The 23,576-nt window shown below is 36.3% G+C and overlaps 1 protein-coding gene across 10 annotated transcripts in view; it reads right to left on the bottom strand.

The window, feature by feature from the left end:
• Window positions 1-23,576, bottom strand: part of LOC117400192 (receptor-type tyrosine-protein phosphatase mu-like) — a 290,059-nt gene that overhangs the window by 55,891 nt on the left and 210,592 nt on the right. For 5 of the 10 annotated variants that reach the window (XM_033999725.3, XM_033999727.3, XM_059022031.1 and 2 more), the window contains 2 exons: window positions 12,487-12,622; window positions 10,569-10,598 (listed from right to left, as the gene is read on the bottom strand). In XM_033999725.3, the coding sequence (XP_033855616.3) occupies window positions 10,569-10,598; window positions 12,487-12,622 (166 nt within the window). The remainder of the gene's footprint in view (window positions 1-10,568; window positions 10,599-12,486; window positions 12,623-23,576) is intronic. The other 5 variants (XM_033999728.3, XM_033999730.3, XM_059022032.1 and 2 more) reach the window with 1 other exon arrangement.

The raw sequence follows: 23,576 nt of genomic DNA, 5'->3' as shown, positions 1-23,576 counted from the left end.
CAATTGTGTAGTCATGGCTTTCTGCATGAGGTATTGATCATGTTATTAATTATAAGTTTTACATTATGTGTATGTGTGTGTCTTTTTTAGTTAAGTTGTTTTTAATCATTATGTTTAAATTGTGTGTGAAGGTGCTTTTATAGTCAATTTAATGCAGTATTGTCCAAGCTTAGAATTCTCACATTACACATGGCTGACCCTGAAACAGGGGGAAGTTTCATTAAAAGACAAAATGGATGCACCATGTCACATTACACGTGGCTGACCCTGAGGAGGGGGGGTGGGGGTTGGGGGAGGTGCATTAAAGGACAAAATGGATGCGCCCTGCTCAATGTAGCACATGGCGGACCATAAGGTCAGAGAGCACCACCCCCTTTCCCACAAAGGAAGTATGTGGTAGGCTCGCCATGTGTGATGAGATAACGACTACCTCGATTATTGGACAGAAACCAGTCGGGTTGAAGGGGAGTCAACAATTGTTTACAAAGGTATATATATCAAACATTGTGAAGTTTTGTCAGTCTTCTCATGTCTTTCGAATTGACTCCATGGATGCCCGTGCTTTCTGATACAACCATATGCACTAAGCTGTACTGAGGCCTTGTCCAAAGTCAGTTTGAATATCATTTTTTTAATCAAAAACCATTTGTCACCATAATTGTTTCACTACAATTGCTACGTATGCTGGGAGTTGTAACCAGAATACTACTTGTGTTCATTGTTCCATGTTGTTTTGTTTTGGCCCTTGTGCCCTTTTGTTTATATCAGTGTTTTGTTTTGTATAAGTATTTATTTTTGTTATTTAATAAAACACTGAGCGCCGTTCCTCGTTTCTGGTTTCATTTCCCTGGTCTGATGTCACCCCTGCAGCCACCCAGATCACAGTATCACAAAGCAGCGATTGTAATAGTTTCACCCTATTTCATTGGTGTTGCAGTATCCATGATCTTCACTTCATGCATGTGCAAATATGTATAGCGAGCTGGTTATGCTTTCCACCTTAAAGTGATTGCAGCTAACAAGATAATTTCTTAGATATTACCTGGTTTGCATTTCCATTAGCTAAACATTTCTTAAATGTGCAGTTTTGAAAGAAGCACATGTTATAGAACACATGCATATTAATTTTATATCTGGTACTACTTTAGGTAAAGGAAGCTCTCGATTTCTATGCCTTAATCTGTTTTGCGTTTCCTGGGTTATCTCACCTAAGCAGTGTCTTTTGAGTCAAAGCACATTACTGGCTGAAAGCATGTCAGTCAAAAGGCAAGCAGTTGGTTGGCTAATGACTGGAATAAAGCCATTGAAGGGGTGGAGACAGCCTCCAGGTGAAATGAGTGAAGTGCAATACCAACTGAAAATATGGCTTTCAAACAGAGGGTTATGCTTTAAAACAAAAATACAGGTTTATTATTTCTTTCTTTCAAAACTGCACATTTGAGACACACAGCAGTACACAACCTGTAGGAGTTATGGAATTATTTTGTTAGCTCCAGTCATTTCAACTCCGTTTGTAAATCAATGCTCTCTGATAGTCAAGTGACTGACCAAGGATACTTTGTTCACTTGATGCATTCCCCTTGCCTATAATTTCTACTCAGCAATTAGGAGTACTTTATGACAATAATGAGGTGTCTTGTCTTTGCTCCTGAATAACAGCCATCTAAGATGTGGTCTCATTGACTTTTATACTAACATCTCTAAAGCAGAAAATACAGCTGAACAGTACACACGCATCTGTGACTCTATGAGGGGCTTGGAAAGCAATTCAAAACATCACTATAGTATGCATAATAAATATACATGCAGGGGTTTTATTCAGTGCACTCTGTGCTCTAAAACATACTTATATTTAGTTAGTAGTTTACTGTCCATGCATTTGTTTTTTGCAGAATGGACTTAAAGTAGCCTGCATTTTACCTCTGGTAACAATAATAATGGAGAAGGAGCCTTAATGTGGCATGGAAACCATCGTTGTATTTGAAAACAAATGGAAAACTGACTAATAGTACTGTTTGTCACTCTGGGATTATTATACAGTCCATTGCAATTAAGAAGTAAATTCCTGATAAAGGTGTGTACAATAGAGGGCACTACTCTCACTTATTTTATTGTTTTGTTTTTATTCAAATAAAACTTTAAGGGATCAGCTGAATAATGGATGGGTACTGTAAGTCTGAGATTCTTATTTTAGGAGTCGGTTGCTTCTCACCTTTTATATATTGAGTATATTTTGTCATTACACTATTATGTGGAATCCTGGTGGAGCCTCTAGTAGTTAAACTTGGAATAAAGGTAATGTTTGAATTTGGCATATTTCTTGGTTATTATACTGGTTTATATTTATTGTGGATGTAAGCACATATAAGCGTTACTTGCCTAGCCCCAGGACATTTTAAACAGAACTCTTTATCTAGATATTTATCCAGTACAGTATATGTTTCTAGTCGCCTTATTTATATCTGGCAATAAATCAAATGGATACTCCAAAGCAAATCACTTTTTGCAGCACCTGCACAGCAGTAAAAACAACTTCAGGAAAAAACAACATTACCTGGAGAATACATCTCTTCTGCCCTGATAAGAAAAGGTTAAGGAAAACATCTTGATGACACTTGCAACACTAAACCACAGTGATAAAAACAACAGGCAAAGGAACACGTCATTCCGCTGGTTTTTGTTTTTGTCATTTAAAGAACAAGCAGTATTTTAGTCCCCCAGCAGCAGCTTGTAGGGTGAGGGAGGCTGTGCACAACTTCTTCCCACTCATGTTTTTATTTTATTTTTTCCAGGTGGTCCAGGAAATAAATCATCTCCCTTCACAATTAAATGCTGTTACCATTGTTCTGACTTAAATTGTACAAGAAAATAATAACAAAAGTGCTTCTAATTGTGACCTCAGTGTCATTCCATACTGTTTCACTGAACATTTGAAAAGAAACATTTGGATGCAAGAAAATGACAGCTTAATTGCATACTCATGTCATTTGACTTCACTGATATCTGGCAGTTACTAACCTTGCCTTTTCACAAGCTTTAAAAACAGCCTTACGTTTTTTATGTAGAACACATTTCAATGCAAACACATATGGATGCATTCTGTTTGTTACTGCAGAGTAAAACCAAATAATAATGTGCTGAATTCACTGTAAAAACCAAATTTGTATCCTGTAACCAAGATTTGATTTAATTCACCGAAAAGAATGGATTAAAATGTTATAATATACAACATATTATTAAGCCACCAGCCACATAAAGATGCATTGAGCTGCATAAAGCTGTTCATATTTCATACAGTTTGTTGACACTAAGCATTGTTCTGCTGAGGTTCATTTCTCCTTGTGGTCAGTTAATGTTTGCCTGGTGCTGTAGATCAGGTCACAGAAAGATCATCTGGAAATAATGACTGGGATATTCAGATCTCAGATCTCACTTAACTGTGCTACTTTCATCTTAATAAAGACTGTATCAGTTTTGTTTTCGTTAAGCTATCCTTTTTACTGCAGACTTTGTTAAATTTTTCATTTGATAAGTCATATGCAATATAGCTTTTGGTTTGTTTGCATGCAGTTATGTTTTCCAGTAAGAAAATATACAATACATTCACCTTACTATGACCTTTATAAGGCCAGAGATACATATGCAATTTTTATTGCCAAATCTAACTGAATTGTTGTTGCGAAATGTGCCACACACACAAGCTGGAAAATTGACAATTATTTAAAGCAAATTTAAAATGCCAGTAACGTGTTTCAACAGCTACTATATAGTAATTGTAATAATTCTGAAAAGACTTCGACGCAGAAAAATTTGAGTTTGGACCAGAGAGTTCGGAGGTTCTTCAGTTCGTCTTTTACCTCTGCTAATTTCTTAAGTTTCTTTTTTTATTGTGGTCTTTATATTTCATCTAACATCCCATAAACATTTTCTGTCATGAAAAAAATCGATCAATTGCTAAGTTTACTCATGCATCCACTTGTCTGTAGCCACACTGCCTATTTAGCAAAATTGAGAGTAAAATCAGGTGATTAGAAAATGCAATATCATTGGCTGAACATACACAGCACATAGAATAACTGTCAACTGAATTGCTGAAAATAGAACAGTGGTCTAGCAACTGGATTGCCAATCGAAAATTTGTTGTCAGCTCGAGCTGTCAATTAGTGACACACGGTCAGTTTTTATTGTCATTTTGAGTTGCCAAGAAAACATTGCCTAAAAATTGCTTGTGTATCTCCGGCCTAAGAAGCACACGTTATTGTACATACTTTAAGGTACAATAACACTTCTATGGCGTGTTACAACTTAATAATGGAACTCCAGAGCATTATTTGAGCAAGTTCCATAATTCCCAAATAACACATCTCAGCAATGTCATTATCACTATTACTGTACTATGACTTTTTAAAAGCTATTTGTTAATTTACCTTTGTTTGTCTGAAAAACATTGTAGTCCACTGAGAGTGTTAAGGTTAGTTTATTGGATGTAGTTAAATTACAATTAGCAAAAACGTGCTTCCGCACATCAGCAGTTTAAATGCAGTATACAAATGTCAATGGTGCTTAATCACTGAGGACAATACATCAAAACAAGTCCTCGTGGGTAAGCAACTTGTTATATGATCACGATTATGTTTACTTAAGGCTGCAGAATCCTATTTTACTACAGTATACTTGAGAAGCGATTGTCTCGTGAGGGTGCCTAGTTTAACTGCTGTACGGTGTTACATGTAATGGCCTTTGAATTAAAATGACACTACAGTACAGCATTTTATTGTCAGGACTACCACTGTATTTATGCATTTTTTCAGTTGCAATGCAAATCTCAGTCCCCCCCATGGGGACACATTGCTTTTCAATCCTGTCCCTGACCTCCCCCTGAGTACCACTGGATAGGGGCATTGTTATCTTATAAGAAACCATTCATAGTGCCATCATATTTATTTATCACAAAGTGCTATATGAGTCACATTGTTACTCACCAGGATATAGAAATATACAGCTATACAGACATAGATAAAACTGTTGTGATCAATTTGCATTTACTGAGGTTGCCTTAATTATAATGCTACCTAATTATAAATCCTGATACTGAGAAGAGCACACAAAAGCAAACAGTGCAGAAAGAGACAGCTTATTTCACGTCAAGGCAGTTATGGCTCTGGAATCCAGCATTAATCCATCTGGAACAGATCTGTTTGAGAGGTCATTAGCATGTAAACAGTGCGACACTGAGAAGACACACAGCAATGACCCATCATACTAATGTAAAATAATAGGGAGTTTGCTGAGATAGAGATTGTCTTTTGTCTTCAAAATGCAAGGCCGGTCTGCAAAACAAATGTACAGCCGTTGTTGCAATTAATTTGATTCTTGTTTTTTTTAAGCCCTGCTTGTAGGATTTAATTAAGGCTTTCACACGGTCGACACATTCTCTTAAATATCTGAGTTTAATGGCCCTGTCTTTATTATTATTATTTGTTTATTTAGCAGACGCCTTTATCCAAGGCGACTTACAGAGACTAGGGTGTGTAAACTATGCATCAGCTGCAGAGTCACTTACAACTACGTCTCACCCGAAAGACGGAGCACAAGGAGGTTAAGTGACTTGCTCAGGGTCACACAATGAGTCAGTGGCTGAGGTGGGATTTGAACCAGGGACTTCGTGGTTACAAACCCGTTTCTTTAACCACTGGACCACACAGCCTCCTCACAGTAAGCACGTCCAAATGATAAAAGTTTATGACTTGGACATTGGGGGACCTGTACGAAACAGAAAGCTCTTACCCATTGGCACACTTCATTTAGACAGCATCCAGATGAACACTATATGCTTGGACTGGCAGATCAAAGTAACAACTCTGAGATATACATACAACAGAATATACTGCAGGGGGCATTGCAGAATGATATGAGCACTGAATGACCATGTGTGTAAGCTGCAAGTTGTATAACTATCTAAATATTAGCACTGCAAAAGAAAATGCTTTTGCTGATTTAAATACTGTACTTACAAACAAACTTAGCCTTGGGTTACAACTTAATATGGTCAAGCTTCGATCAAGCAGTTTTAAAAATAGTACAAAAATAGTATGTCATAATTACTCGTCAGCTGTGCAGGCTCTTTGCATTCCTGTCATTTTTTTGTTTCACTGACTACAGTACATCCTGGCAACTTTTTACACTTTCACATTTTAGTCCCACATAAGTCTGTACATAAGGTCTCTGTTTTGTACTGGACTAGCATGGCTGTTTTACCCCTCCCGCAATCACATTCTTTTTTTCAAATAAAATGTAAACTGTAAACAATGGTCTTGCAGCAGCTATCCCAGGTAACTACCACTGATATTTCCTGCAGCTTACAGGTCCACCGTCACATTGGAAATAAATGTTTTTGTAGTGAAAGTATGAGAACAGCAGCAATGGCACATCTACAGAGTAGAATGGAAATATGGCTTTTAATGAATTTAGTCTAGACAAGCGAATGATGCCACTTATCAGGAATGTGAGATTTAGTTGTAGTTAAAATAGAGCATAATGAATTGAAATGAAATATGTTATAATATAAAAACAGTAAAACATATGTTTTAAACCCTCTGCACTCTGATTATTAAATGTAGCCATTAAAAAAGTACTGTATTATCATTTTCAGCGGTTGATGTTTGTATTTGTTGTATTTGACTAAAACCCACCTAATTCCAGTTTACCTATTATTATCTTACCTATCTCAAGTTAAGTTATGTTTATATACAGTATATTATTACCATTTTACTTTCTTTTTATATTGTTGCAAGAAATGTCTGTGAATACCGAATGCATCTGTCCTGGCTCTCTGGTCTCTGGCAGATCAAAGAAACATGGTTGAATATTTCATTAAACTGCTCTGAATTTAACAGCTCAGTTTGACTGCTGATTCAAATGAAGAACTTACATAATTGGATGAGAAAGTACGACCAAATTGTCTAATCTTTAACAATTTAAACTATTATCATCTGAGTTATGGCCTGTTGACTTGAAACTGTCTTATCAGTCAGTGTTCTAATGCCATAAAATGCAAACTGCACCAAACCTTTCTAATTGAACAGCTAATACAAACCCTGTTATATAAAAATGATGGGTTTACCTGTAGTGTATGCTTTTTGATCAAAAAGTGACAACACTTTTACAGAGCTTCAAATACTTGCATGCTTTCCTGCAGAAGTACTACAGCCACCAGAGGTATCACTTTTGTCAGAGTTCAGGATATTCATATGTAGATTATACATTATTTGAGAAAAAGGATCCTTTTACCACATGCTTCATTCATGCAGCACATGGGAGAGTATAAAATGTAGCATCACTGCGCTTTGGATATTTATAAAACTTTTCTTAGGCCTATCAATTTACATTATGAAGAAATGCATTTATCAATAAAACATAAGTGTATATTATGGATGATTATTTGAATGGAAAATGGTACCACTTAACAAATCTATGACTTCCTTCAGATATCACCATTTATATGTACACTTTTTGGGGCAGGGGGTGTCTTGTAAAGATGCTGTGCACAATGTGTATGATTGCTGTATTTGATAATAATTTTAGATAACCCCCAAGGTGGTCAGATTTTTCTAAATGTCAAACACACCACAATGGGAGAAAATGAAAACAGTAAGTACAGTAATTGAGAGCCAAAGTACAGTGACTTTAGTTTTGTTTTTGTGTATTTTGAACTAGAGGGTAAAGCAATTAAATACAATTACAATATCTGTTGTGCATGAGCAAAGCCACAGTAAGGAGATTATGATTCCCATCAATATTAAGATTACTGAGAAGCAACACAAATACTGTACAACGTGCTGTAACAGCGGTCCAGAACAGAGTTGCATGATCATGAAGTGTACCTTTTAACCTCATACAAGGATACCTCCTGGATCCTATCCCCACAATTCTAGTGAAGGCCTGCTTTTCAGTCATAGGTCCTTTTGTTACCACATTAATCAATGACTCCTTGGTATCTGGTATTGTTCCGCCAGTGTTAAAGATTGCTGCTATCACGCCAGTTTTAAAAAAGCCTGGTCTTGACCCTGACATTTTAAATAACTGCCGGCCTATTTTCAATCTACCTTGTTTTTTATCTAAGATCCTTGAGAGAGTAGTCTTGTCTCAACTCCAGAATTATCTGCTGACTAATGAGTTACTCGAACCTTTTCAATCCGACTTCAGAGCTAGGCATAGCACTGAAACAGCCTTGGTCAGAGTAGCAAACAATTTGCTTCTGACTGCAGATTCAGGGGCCCTTAATATCCTTCTTCTATTAGACCTCAGTGTAGCCTTTGACACAGTCAATCATTATATATTGACTGAACGTATGGAAAAATGACTTGGCCTTACTGATACTGTTCTGTGCTGGTTTAAGTCCTGTCTGTCTGAAAGACAACACTTTGTAACTCTTAAAAACTTCAAATCAGATATTTCTTCAGTTATTCAGGGTGTCCCACAGGGCTCTGTTCTGGGCCCTTTACTCTTTTGTATTTACATGTTACCACTTGGCCAGATTATTAGACACTTTGGCCTCAGGTAACATTTTTATGCTGATGATACACAATTTTATGTGTGGACAAAACCTGATACAAGCGCTGCTACCTCTGTACTAGTCAGCTGCCTTCGTGACATAAAAATTTGGATGCAGAGTTTTCTTAAACTAAACTGTGACAAAACAAATTATTTTAATCGGTTCCCAGTCTCTTGTTGCAGAGGTGGCAATTTTATTTTGGATATTGACAATGTAAATATTTCTGCTTCCACTGTAGTACGTAACCTGGGCGTTATTTTTTATTCTTCTTTGACCTTCGAAACCCATATTAACAATGTCACTAGGGTGTCCTTTTTCCATCTCCCCTTTTATCTTTCTCTGATGCTGAAAAACTGATTCATGCTTTTATTACTTCTAGCCTTGATTAGTGTAATGCAATTTTATCTGCAGTCTGTATGAGAGTTATAAACAAGTTGCAATATGTGCAGAATTCTGCCGCCCGTGTTTTAACCCATACAGCATTACGGGAACATATTACACCTGTGCTTTTTAAACTACATTGGCTCCCAATACGATTCAGGGTTGACTTTAAGATCATGCTCCTCACGTACAAGTCGCTCCATGGCACTACTCCGGGATACCTCCAAGACCTGCTTCATGTCTACTCTCCTGTCAAGTCTTCCAACTCCGGTTATCTTCGACCACCTATTACCAAGCTACGGGCCATGGGATAGAGCCTTTTGAAGTGCAGCTCCTTACCTCTGAAATGCACCACTTTTTTTTATTACTGTATGTTATCTTGCCCTGTCGTTTGTTATCTTGTCTTTCATCAACTATGTTAAGCACTTTGGGATTGGAAAGGCGCTTTATAAATAAAATGTATTATTATTAATATTATTATTATTAAACCACAAAACAGGACTTTTGCAATTACCAAAAAGCTCAGAAAAGATTTAAGCAGAATGTACCCTATATAGATTCCGGTACATTGTATTCCGGTGGATTGTATGAGTTATATCCGTAGCTAAAGCCAGAAGATGTCTAAGAACCGTTATGAGGAGTGAAACATCAGTGAAGCTCTGAAAACAGGCATTGCATACTCCACTAGATTTGCAGCCTGGCATGTCATTACTTTTCTGGCTCTGCCAGGTACAGGACATAATCTGTAAAGGAAGATCAGGTGATGAGGCAAAGCAAAGTTCCAAATACAAAACACCCCAACAGAGCAAAGGCAGCCCTTTAGCCATGTTAAACAAGTTTATTTAATGTATGGTATTTTAGAAGTATTTTTAAAATGACCATTGCCTGCCTAACAAAACATAACTGGACAGGATGGATGAGACTCATGGACAGATGGCCATATACTGTAAGACAAAAGGAACATCTTTATTTAATCGCGCCTGCTTTTCATGATTAGTGCAGGTTTGGGAGTAGTTTCTTTATGTTTATTTTTTATTTTTCTTTCTTAAATCTACCTATAGGATTTTTGCAAGCTTCTTGGATATGTTTTTAGTAAAGACCAAGGTCCTCTTTCAAACTAAAGCTAAAAAAAATAGTTACAAGTCAACTAAATTTGTAGATGAAACAACAGCTGTATCATGCTTTAAAAAGTATTCCGAAACATGGTAAGCAACCTACTGACACTGTAATGTAAACCGTGTCATGAGTTGAGCCCCAGATGCCACTGCAGCCACACAAAGAATACATAAACAAAAAAACAAAAAACAAGTACCTGTATTACTGGTACTTTACAAAAAAATGATTCCTTGCAGACAAACTGGTTAACCATACCATCACCCCTTTTGTAATTCATACAAGTAACAGTATGTATATTTCCCCATGAAGCAGCCTTTCAGTTGAGAGCTTTCAGTATGGGATTTAGATCTCCGTGCTAAGAAGCCATACTGTCTTAGTATGGGCCATTTGTGTCTGAACCTGAAATGCATTTCAGTTTGAAAGAGGAGAGCTGCATCTTTAGAAGAAGTCACTTATTCATGCATGGAGAAGTGTGTCAGAAAGCATGGCACTGATGTTGCACAAAGTGGTTACTTACAGGTAATAAGTGTAGGAGTGATAGCTTCTTCTGCCAAGAGGGATGGTGGTAGGATTTAAGCAGTGATGGGGAAAAATTGAATGGAAGGAAAGAAAAGTAAAATATTAATGTTTAAAAATATAAATGAACAAAATTAGATAATGGTGGCAAAAGTGAAGGTTATTAGTGGTTGTGACGGCATGGTGATTGCTGGGAATATGTCATGCAAAATCACTTCAAATGGAACCCATGAACCTCAAAGACTCAATATTCTACCTCAAACTGAATATTTCAAAAGTTTAAAAATAAGTTTATTGGCTTGGGTGTAACTAGTTCAATGTTGCTTGTAATTTTCTAGTAATAATGCAGCAAAGTCTGTTAGTGGCAGATATGTTTTTTTGTATTTTTTTTCCCCCACAGCCTGGCATTGCCACATTAGATGTTAGAATAGATAAGACATTTAGAATTGTGAAGAAATTATTAAAATGCAAAACTGTATGGGCAATTGCATAGGCAAAAGCTCTGTCAAACCCCCACTTTTCTTGTGTTAGTAGCACAATTATTTAAATAAAATACAAAAGAAGGAAAAAAAGAGACTTCAGATGTATGTTTTTTCCAATCAATATCCACTGAAATAATTCCATATTCCTTACCAATGATATTTTACACAAACACAGTCATTAAAATAATTACAATTAGTCATTTAAATTACATTTAGGTTTCAGAACAAACCATTTAATAAACCTTTAAATAACTATTTTTGATGGGACAATTATTGGACACCTCAAGGAAAAAGAATAAGAATACCCCAAAAGACCAAGGCACATTTTAAAAACTGGAAAAAGGGGTTATTTGGTTTTTAATAATGTAAATGCATTATACATCTTGTAAATACCTGTATATACCAATATTAAGAATGGATTCCGTTTCTAAATTCCAGGCATTGGTGTATCAGCTTAAACTTGACCCTCTATAAACAATTAAATATATTTCTGCTTCAATAAATTCTATCCAGCAATAATGCCTGTCATCTCGCACAATCTTCATACACTCATATTAAATTATTACAGGCTTTGAGGTACCCAATGTAGAAAGTGGAGCTTTTCTTTCTTTTTTTTTTTTGCACTGCAGTTATTCTTAGTGCTGTAGCACAGAATACAGAAATGGTAGCATGGCATGGGACTGTGGCTAATGTAAACTCGCCTCCAGCTACATGCTGAAGGCATCTCTTTGAAAAATGTGCTTTCATCAATTTTTCCTTCTTATCTCTTTTTTTTCTAAAGATATGCTTTAGAAATATTTCCTTATTCCCAATCCCAGGTCATTAAAACAGTGGCATTTATTTGAGTATGGCATAGGGGTGTAATTAATATTTCATTATATATTGTATATCAGCGTTATAAACATTTTAATGGATTGTATCAATGTAATCAAATACATTATTAAACAGCGAATTGGAGATTTTGCAACATGGATTTTTCTACTGTCCCAAACAATCTGCTTATTCCATTCAGCTGAAGGACTTGTACTCTGAAACGTCCTGATATAATTGATTTTTGTATCAATTATTCACATTTCGATGTACCTATATTACCTTTTTCTTTTTGATATATATATATATATATATATATATATATATATATATATATATATATATATATATATATTCCATAAATTTTGCATTTAAAATACACAACCATCTACAACATAAACACATATACATATATATTGCAACACCTTTTGGGGGAAGAAACATTAATACATTATAAAGTACATTGTTTTTTGTTTTTTTTTACTTAAGGGTCTTCAGCATTGAATATGCATTCTTAATATAATTTTATGAACATGTAGAAACAGAAGTAGTTAAGAATTGACACTTGTAAACCAAAAAGTGTCTAAATGTACTGTGAAGTTTTGAATGATTAGGGCTGTCTCTTACCTTTTCTTCAGGACCAGGATGACCCCCAGGAAGATAATGACAAAGAGGAGAATGCCAGCGATGACTCCTGCTATCTTCACAGTGTGGTCGGTCTGTTTCTCTGGTTCCACTGCATCAGGTTTCCGAGTGGCAGTACCTAAAGCAAAGGCAGTTTAAAGAACAAAAACACAATTACGGTTGATACATAGTTATTGAATCCTTATTTTGTTGAGTTTTCAACTATATGGAATATGTATAGATTTAGGCTATATGGGTCTACTGTACCTAGACAAACACTTTGGCCAAGATACATATGGCCAAAGCTTAATTGGCTGCTTCCACCTATCATCCACAACTCATACCCTGTTATATTACATAGATAGATAGATAGATAGATAGATAGATAGATAGATAGATAGATAGATAGATAGATAGATATGTTTTTTCTTTTTCTCACTTTTTAAAAAGCTATGTCCGCATGGTATCAGTTTACCCAATATAGATTACAGCACGTAGAATATATGGGTACAGCAAAACATCTGTCCACTTTCCTAGTCTTAATATAGGAGTACACAAAAAATAAAAACTCTCGAACTACTGTTTTGATTTCTGGCTGCTGGTGTTGATAGAGTCAGTGTGACTTGGGTGATACACCTCAGTGGACCATCCCTGTTTTCTTTTCAGCATGTCTCTGGGGTAGACTTCAAAGGCACTGTATTGTGTTTCATGTACTGAAAAAAATTACATGCCAAACACTATTTTAAACCTTTCTTCTTCCAGCCAAAGATGTTCAGTAGCCTAATGGCTTTCCTCCTAGAATGTATTATTCAGCCTTCACATATTGTTATTATGCTTTTCTATAAAGTGTCCCCCAGTCTGTGTCCCTAGCTCTTGCCTTTCTCTAACTATTTTTTAAAATAAATGAAGCAGTCATGTCTCACTGTATTAGCTCCAGCACCTGAGAAAAAGAGATAAGCTCATTTGCGATGCATTTCAACGGCAATTATTTTTTTATTTTTTTTATTTTTTTTAACACAATAAACACTTCTTTTGCCTTTGGAAATCCAAATCTGGGTCACATCTGGTGAGCCAAAAGACGACTCCTCAGCAATTTATTCACAAAGTAAGCAGCAGCTGATGATCACACCACTGGCACACACATTTAATATCTGTTTAAATGAGATAACCAACACCTAGCAGCTACCAGTGTTTTAGCACTTCTGCCCTTCGCTCTCTTAAGAAGACTGTTTGCACTGTTTACTGTATAATGTGATGGGACATCAAACCGGTGCCTGATGAAATATCCATTTCCTCTCACTAAATGAGTCCAGGATGAAAAATGTTGGGACTCACTGTTCAATTCACTAAACTGAATCTATTTTTCTGCCACCACCACTTTTTCAATCAAAATGTGACAACATCCATCATGCGAAGAACCCTACTATCGTTGCAGCCTTGACAGCAGACGCTGGATGCCTGGGCTCATTTCTGATTTTTTTTTAACGTTTTTCTTTTATTTCCGGTGACAAACACAACAGGCAGACCATTTATTTCTGAAACAGTATGGGAATAAGAAATAACCCAATTTCTAAAACACACATGCTATATAAAACAAACATATATTGTTATAAACACACACAGGATACTTTTACTAAAAATGGAAGAACAATGTTACACTAAGGTAAAAAAATAAATGACTCCAGACTTGCTTTGTGTCTCTATTTGCACATTTTAAAACTGAACATTTTTAAATCTGGGAGACATTGTTCACATTGTGCAGCCAGATCAGAGTGTAGCACAAAAAGGACCCCAGAAGGGAGCCCCCAATCTGCCTGAAATAATCTGTACCAAAACGCTTTACATTTACCTTCAAACATAACAAAATAGCTGCAGCATCAAAATACATTTTAAATAAAGTTAAGGAGTTACACATGACTCCTTACACTTGGTAACCAAGCCAACCAAGTTACTTTCCACTACATTACTACCACTGTAAAAAAAAAAAAAACACAATTATTTTAGTTTTTATTTAAGTCTTAGACTGCCTACCCTTGCTTAATCTCCACAGGTTCCAAATAGCACCTAGAAGTTTACTCCACGCTCAGCTTTATGTGAGGGTACGATTTGAGGAAATCAGAAAAATAATTAACTTTTGATTATTATTATTATTTATTTCTTAGCAGACGCCCTAATTGTTACAAGATATCACATTATTTTTACATACAATTACATTATTTTTTACACATTATTTTTACATATAATTACCCATTTATACAGTTGGGTTTTTACTGGAGCAATCTAGGTAAAGTACCTTGCTCAAGGGTACAGCTGCAGTGTCCCCCACCTGGGATTGAACCCACGACCCTCCGGTCAAGAGTCCAGAACCACTACTCCACACTGCTGCCCCCACACTGATGCTGATAAAATAACTTTATAATGCTGAGATTTAATATTTTAGTTTTCATAAATACCCATGCCATGCACATGTTGGAAAGAAATATATTTCTTAGTAAAATAAAGCCTGCTTTAAACATTAAGGAATTCATCCCTAGATGATTCACAAAATATACAGTACTGGAAGCAAAATATAAAGTGTTTTCTTTGGCCTGAATGAAACTTTCAATTAGCTGTTTATGAGTGTGCTCTCTTTTCACTTTCTCTAAACTAAAAGCGTGAAAAGAATTATATTCTTAAAGCTGATCAAGAAGACTAGTTAAACACTTAAACGTCAGAAGGCTTTAATCATGGAGACTGCAAGACAAAAAACTAGACTTTTAGAGATGATTTAATAAGCCATCTGTAGATTCATGTATGCTATGGTCTTAGATAAAATACATCTTTTACAACAGTTATAATATTCTGGAGTAACATGGTCAGTTATTTTTACCCAAGTTGGTTATCAAAAAAAAAAAAAAAAGATTTCAATCAGATCTCTTGATGACAACTGCTTGTTTACAAAATCCTGTTTGCAAAGTGAAGCATGTTTCTCCAGCCTCTCGTTTATTAGCATACCTATTCTGCTATGTTAATGGCAGTTCAAAGCCTGTCTGGAATATTTTGAAAGCTGAAAGTCTTAAGGGGTTTTTGGAATCATTATAGCATTACATTTTTCATGTTCCTTTCAATTCTGATTTACTCCATGTTAGCGTATTTATTTATTTATTTATTATTTTGTATGCAATAATGCTGTGTCTCTAAGGCCCTGTCCACACTACATAACTGATCTTGAGAACCGTACTCAAAAACATTTTAATTAATCCAGTTCAAAGCGTCCACACTAAAGTACCGTTTCATGTTTAGTCGGGCTTAATGCGTACAAACACTATTAAAATAGTTTGGTTACAGTTCCTAGCAGCGCAATGGACTGTGGTACTTAACAGGACATTATCCCACCATGCACTGTATTTAAACAAGGTACATTTGATCATAATGTGTGCAGTTTTGAACTCTGAAGTTCTCCTTGACCAATTTCATCGCTCCAGATATCAATGTGCCTCTGAAATTGTATATGGTACAGCAGTATTGATAGTCGTTCTCAACTACTGTATTTGTAACGTCCATGCGCCAAAACATATCCGAAAGCATTTTGGGATATTGGAGGATACACAAAAAATGCAGGGGCAAATATTCAAAGATCTTGGAAATTTTCTCATCTTTCTCGCAACTTTCTATGCAAGTGCCTTGCATAAGTATTCACCCACCTTGGAAATGCATGCACATGGATTAGGGAGTGGTTAACATGTAGAAAACAGAAAGTACTGATTAGAGGAGAAACCTCAAAATGGAGCGAGGTAACCAGTGGTGTACCACAGGGATCAGTATTAGGTCCTCTGCTATTCCTAATCTACATTAATGATTTAGATTCTGGTATAGGAAGCAAACTCGTTAAATTTGCAGACGACACAAAAATAGGAGGAGTGGCAAACACTGTTGCAGCAGCAAAGGTCATTCAAAATGATCTAGACAGTATTCAGAACTGGGCAGACACATGGCAAATGACATTTAATAGAGAAAAGGGTAAAGTATTGCATGCGGGCAATAAAAATGTGCATTATAAATATCATATGGGAGATACTGAAATTAAAGAAGGGAACTATGAAAAAGACCTAGGAGTTTATGTTGACTCAAATGTCTTCATCTAGACAATGTGGAGAAGCTATTAAAAAGGCCAACAAGATGCTTGGATATATTGTGAGAAGTGTTGAATTTAAATCAAGGGAAGTAATGTTAAAACTTTACAATGCATTAGGAAGACCTCACCTAGAATACTGAGTTCAGTTCTGGTCACTTCGTTACAAAAAGGATATTGCTGCTGTAGAAAGAGTGCAAAGAAGAGCAACCAGAATTATCCCGGGTTTAAAAGGCATGTCGTATGCAGACAGGCTAAAAGAATTGAATCTATTCAGTCTTGAACAAAGAAGACTACGGGGTGATCTGATACGAACATTTAAAATCCTAAAAGGTATAGACAATGTCGACCCAGGGGACTTTTTTGACCTGAAAAAAGAAACAAGGACCAGGGCTCACAAATGGAGATTAGATAAAGGGGCATTCAGAACAGAAGATAGGAGGCACTTTTTTACACAGAGAATTGTGAAGGTCTGGAACCAACTCCCCAGTAATGTTGTTGAAGCTGACACCATGGGATCCTTCAAGAAGCTGCTTGATGAGATTCTGGGATCAATAACCTACTAACAACCAAACGAGCAAGATGGGCTGAATGGCCTCCTCTCGTTTGTAAACTTTCTTATGTTCTTAACTCTGTAAAATCACAACGACTGAAATCTAAGAGTTGCGGAGAAACTGCAATTATCGCAGCGCTGCAGAAATTAATAAAATTAACATGAATTAACACTGGAAATCAACTGCAACTCTCTCAAGGTATATAACCTTATATAACAGTGTAGAATGGTGGTTAGGCTTCCAGACTTGCAACCAAGTGTTTGAGGTTCGATTCCCGGGTGGGGCACTGCCGTTGGCCCGTATGTAAATAGCTTTGGATAAAAGTATCTGCTAAATTAATTAATTATAACAATGAAGATGCATTATTTGGGATTGACGAGGCATAGCCCCGGCACCTCTTCAGCTATGAAAGTTAAAAATGTCATTAAATGTTTTGCTCTCAAAAGCGTTTTCTTACAATTTTCAACACAGTTTTATCCATTCTGCAAGTTGTTGCGTGCGCTAAACAGAGACAGTCCACTGCCAGGGACATTTAATTACTTTACCATTTAAGTGCCATAAAGATGACACTGGCTGTGAAAGAAGGACTGCGACTCTATTGTCGTTTTTTTTATACAAAAACGAAATAAGCTTACTTGATTTGAAACGTCTTTAACGATACAAGCAAATTCCTTCACTACCTGGTTTAATTGAATGAGTAGTACACAACAAGCTTCAATATGAAAGCTGAACATGAATTTAAATAAACAACACGTTTTTAATGAAAACAACTATTGTAGCCTACTTCACTAAAGTGAAAACTGGCTTCTGTTATTTTTAAATAGCACTGCTTCTGATTATACTACTGCTTAATAACAGGAAAAACATTTTATTTAGGGTTAGTGTTGAACTTAAACACATTCATGCCTGCCTGTACCCCTACCCCCACACAGGAACTTTGCCTGCTAACTTCCCCTATTCAGAAAATATAGAAAAACAATAATAACGGTCTGGTTTTCTCTTGCATTTTTTCAATGAATATAATTTAATTATTAGATAATAAAAACAAACCAAGCTAACAACTATCTAGCCTAAACAGAAATGTATTTCTTTATTTATTGCAATCTCCACAAACTGTGGGTTCTGCTGCATTCACAGTGCTGATAATGTTAGATATAGCCAGATATTACTACAGCGCGGACCATGGTTCAAGCCAATGTTTGTGTAGGGTGCGTGTTTTTTTTTTTTTTAAATCAATGTCGGCTTTCTGGAGTCATCTAAATGCAATTCCACTTTTTATTTAAAAACAACTGTTTAAAATGCAGTTGTTTTTAATATGCCCTAACATGAATACTACATTAAAACTTCATTTTTGGTCTTTGAATGAACAGCTGGTTCTACATACATACTATATATTTTGTGGACTGTTGGAAGATTAAATAATACTGTGCATGTCAATGCCTATTCCAGGCCTACAATGAGACAACCTTCAAATCTGCAACAAAGATTTAGAACCTTTACAAAAGTGTTAGGTGTAAGGTCAAGGTAGCTAGTTTGGACCTGTTTCAATTATTTTATTACAGTACTGCAGCGTTGCTTTAATATTGTCCTAACAAATCGGATTTGTAAAATCTTTATGACTTTGCTGTTGTGGCTGGGGAAAAAAACCAAAACATAATATAAGAATTGTTATGGGAAATGTTTGGGGTATTGGTTCAGCGATGTTTGATTGACGTAGGGATTGTTTAGCTGAGCCTGGAGAGACAGAGTAAAGAAAATGGTGACTGTTCTTGTTGTTCATTTATGTGTACAGATCTGATTTATAAATAAACCAGCAAAGTGTTTCTCTATTAACTCTCTCACTGGCCACAGCGACTAAAGTTGCTTACCCGCTGAGTATTCTATACTGCCTGCAGCGACTATAGTCGCCAGAAATGCAGTGATTGTTTTTTTAAAATGTTATTTTCTGTTCAATCAAATACACTTCAAGTAATGACGTCTTGTTTGTATTTTGTTTGTACAGTGGTATCGGCGCTATGCTTCAGAGCGGGAGGTCCTGGGTTCACATCCGACCTCCACCTGTGAGAAGCCCCTGTATTTAAGGTAATAAACAGAAACTAGATGGTAACTTTACAAGTAAAGTTGTGGGGCTTGCTTTAGCTCTTTAAAAGTATTTTTGTGGTAGTAGAAGAAGTTTAAAAAGTTTTACTTTTTAAAGCAAAGCAATTACATACAGTCAAAGTTAAATTTAGTAAAATAATTGGTCTGATTACTTTGATAGACTACTATATCAACTTTATTACTTTGGACTGTGGGGCAGTTAGATCACACATTTCATCAGACATGTACCGTTTGATTGGTAGAAGATATTTTTGAACTGATTTCAGATTTGTCTAACTTGGGAAAGTGGTCAAACTAGCCATTTGTGTCAAAAGTCACATTGTTTACTAATTGTCTCATGCTTAGAATGTGCTATAATTTGAAATTTCTCAAAGTTCTATGACAGTTAATTCAACGTTGGGAAGTAGCCTACTGAAAGAAGTTGATGCGGTTACTAAAACAGCTGTACCTCTTGATTGGTAGACGCCATTCCTGTTTTGGTTTCATATTTGAATAGTAGAGAAGTAGAGGAAGATGTCATACCCTCTAACTTTTTGTCTAGCTTGTTGGGAAAGTGGTGAAAATGTCAGTTGTTTATAAGAAGTTAGAGACAATGTAGTTGATGCGGTTACTAAAGCAGCTGTACCTCTTGATTGGTAAAAGTTATTTCTGTTTCGATTTCAGATTTGAATAGCAGAGAAGTAGAGGAAGATTCCATATGCTCTAACTTTTTGTCTTACTTGTTGGGAAAGTGGTCAAAGTAGCTGATTTGTGTCAAAAGTCACATTGTTTACAGTAAATAGAATGTTGGAAGTCTGGGAGTTTTTAAACAATGGGGAGCTTTAGAATGTTGAAAAAAGTCCCATCAAAGTGAATGAAGATGGACAAAAAAAGGACAAAAAGCTTAATAGTTTAAAAAGTATAAAAAATATCAAAAAGTTGTATACAAGCACACTATTCCAGACCGGTCTACACGTTTTAAAGTTTGAACAGCGTTTCTAGCTTAAACGGTGTAAGAGGAGTAGTGTGCCAAAGAATAAGAAGAAGAAGTAGTATGTCTATTTTAGTGACAATGTGCAATATTTTGACAGAGAGAAGCCAGGAAAGGAAGACAAGCTTTTTTTGCAGGTCAGACTCTTTTAGCATGTTGGCGGCCATCTTGGTTGGGCAGGATGGCAGCACAGTGTTCCAAAGCAGGAAGGCAGTGAAAGAGTTAAACACCCACATACAACGCTACCTCTGGTAGCAGCGGTGCTTCAAAAAACAAAACAAAAAGTTCGCATTTTTAGTTTTTTCTCTCTGAGGAGTGAATCGCTACCTACACAGATTTGTATGGACTGAATTAATTAAGCAAGCTGCTTCTACAGTGATATCTGACTGATAGATACTTTTTGCAGGATATAGTCACACATTAACTCGCTTTGTTATATAAACAAACGAATATAGGAAGAAAACATGTCTACTCACTTGATGAAATCACCAGTGCAATGTCAGGGGAGGTGCCCAGGTGCTACCATAGGAAACTGAAAGGCATTCCTCAGCACCCTCCCTTTCGCAATACCAGCGCTGAGTCTTTTCAGCAGTGGGCTTGCTGATTTGAAGTTATACAGGAGGCCCGGTACAGAGATTCTGATGTTGATATTAATGACGTGCTTGCAGCAGAACCGCTGTCCAGGTTAGATCCTGCACTTTTTGTTGTTTGGGACAATATACCCCCATGAGTTCAAAGAGATGATGCAGCTACTAGAAAAGCAGCTGCAGCAGGCTTTCTGGCAAAAGGATGTTATAGCTTATTTTCAAACTCTCGCTGTAGATCAAGGGCGCCAAATAAAAAGCCATGAGAGTGGTGTCACAACTTTTGAAGATGCCCTACAAATTGTGACACAGGCAGAGAGGGCACGCCAAGCTGCAAAAATCATTTCACCAATGATGACACCTGTAATGCAGACGGCAAGTGAACCTGCAAAGTCAGTTAGTTCTGTTTCTGACACAGAGAACATTTTGCTAAAAGTTGTGAAAGACCTTACTGACACCGTACAGGATCTACAGAAAGATATGAAGGGCAGGATTGTGGCCTTGATTTGGGCATTTTCAAGCTGTTGTTATGCCTATTTCACTATTAAATAATCATGCTAATGTTATTTCCGAAATTATGTTGATTTCCAAAATAATGTTAATATCTTAATTAGGGGTGTGCTGATTCATCGATTCACGCAGTGAACCGCGATATTTTTCTTAACGATACGGTTATCGATACAGTGACCCCTCTATTAATAATACACTTTATGGTTTTGAAGTAAAACTGTGTTCAGGGTGTTTTTGTCAGGCCCGTCGGCAGAGGAGCGAAACAGAAGCTGAGCGGAGGTGGGTTATTATTATTATTATTATTATTATTATTATTTATTTCTTAGCAGACGCCCTTATCCAGGGCGACTTACAATTGTTACAAGATATCACATTATTTTTACATACAATTACCCATTTATACTGTTGGGTTTTTACTGGAGCAATCTAGGTAAAGTACCTTGCTCAAGGGTACAGCAGCAGTGTCCTCCACTGGGGATTGAACCCACAACCCTTCGGTCAAGAGTCCAGAGCCCTAACCACTACTCCACACTGCTGCCCATTATTAATGTTGGTATCTCATCAGGGCAAATTCAATCTGCTCTGGCCGGTTTAAAATCCAGTGGATTTTTTGTGAACCACAACACTTAGATCACATTTTAAAAATAATCTGCATTTAGAGAACAGTTTTTTTTAATTTGATTCAGAACTTTTGAAAAACACTTATTTCCAAGAACTGTGCACATTTTTTATTTTAGTTGTGTTATTAGTAGTAGTATTAGTATTATCATTTACAGGGCTCCAGACTGCAAATGGTTGCAAATGAAGCAAAAAAATAATAAATAAAAAAATAAACAGTTTTTTCAGGGTAGGTGCATTGGCGCCTGTAAGTCAAAAATGCTGCCTTTCCCTTTTAAAAGCATGTGTCAATATTTATGAATGCGCTATGACGCCGGTCTGTTAGGGGGAAGAAATGCATTTTACTATACTGAACTGCGAGAAGGACGTTAATAAATAAACTAATAATAACAATAATAATAATAATAATAATAATAATAATAATAATGTTATCAAATACAAATGCTTGTAAGCGCAGATAGGTGCTGTATTAATACCAGCAGAATACGGTAACCCCAGTTTCATGCAACAGTTGTGACGGTGACCAAATGTGAGTGAGTGTTGTGTAAAAATGTAGTATTTAATATTGTAAATAGCAGAACCAATTCACTGCAATTTAAACTTGTTTTTACTGGAAAATAAACGGTAACATGTAATCAAAAGAGTTGTCGTCTGTGTTACATGCTGCCAGACTTCACGAACGCTGAGAATGGGAGCTGCAGCATGCTATTTCACATGCTACAACTACAGAAATCAGAGCTGCAGTCACCAATTCCAGACACAACAATATTTATAATATAAACAAGCTGAGTTCATTGCAGTCACCAGCCGCATAGATTCTGCAGAATTAGACACCAAACAACTGAGTACAAACATTAATTTGCTGTTTTAGTATCACTTCAGTGTCTTAACAAGTTGTTGTATTTTAAGCAGTTGAGTATGGTAGCAAATAACTTGCTCCTAAAGTGGCACCAAGCAATTGGATTTGGCGACCATTTTTTGTTTGGACTGGAGCCATTGGCTCTTAAGACAAACTTTGTCTGGAGCCCTGATTTGTAATTGTTTTAAAATACATTTTAAAGAATAAAGAGGAAAGAAAAGCAAAACAGGGTGTGAAATGTATTTGACCAAAAGTGCTTTACCAGTGTTATTGCAAACACTTGCACAAGCAAACGAGACATTTGTGTGATTGTGGTGGGGTGCCCCGCCCCTGTGCGTATTTTTGTGTTATATGTTGTGTGTGGTGTGTATGTATTTGTGCATGGAGTGTAGGTTATTATGGGTGATTTAAAATCTATAGCTGTATTTAGGCACGGTGATTGCACAAATTAGTTTGCGTGCTGGGATTCAAGTGAATGATTAATTAGTAATTGAATACCAGCACAGCTGTATATGTAGATGCATGAATCACTCTCAGGGTTGGGTGTTCAGGGTGAAAGGACAGGAGAGAGAGAGGAGAGTAAAATTAAAACTAAAACTAAAAAGCAATTGCTACTTGTGCTGACATAGCTCAGCACGATACTTGTTTGTTTTGTGTTCGTCCACTGTTTGTTTGTCTATTTGTTTTAGCTAATGTGCCGTTTTGTTTTGTGTGCAGTGTTTTGTTTTGTTCAACTGTTTTATTTGTTTATTTATTAAAACGCGCAAGTAGCGCATTCATTTCACTC

Source organism: Acipenser ruthenus, chromosome 4, assembly GCF_902713425.1.
Source record: "Acipenser ruthenus chromosome 4, fAciRut3.2 maternal haplotype, whole genome shotgun sequence".
Lineage (NCBI taxonomy): Eukaryota > Metazoa > Chordata > Actinopteri > Acipenseriformes > Acipenseridae > Acipenser > Acipenser ruthenus.
Note: the sequence above shows the minus strand (reverse complement) of the source record. Positions and strands in the feature narration are given on the sequence as shown.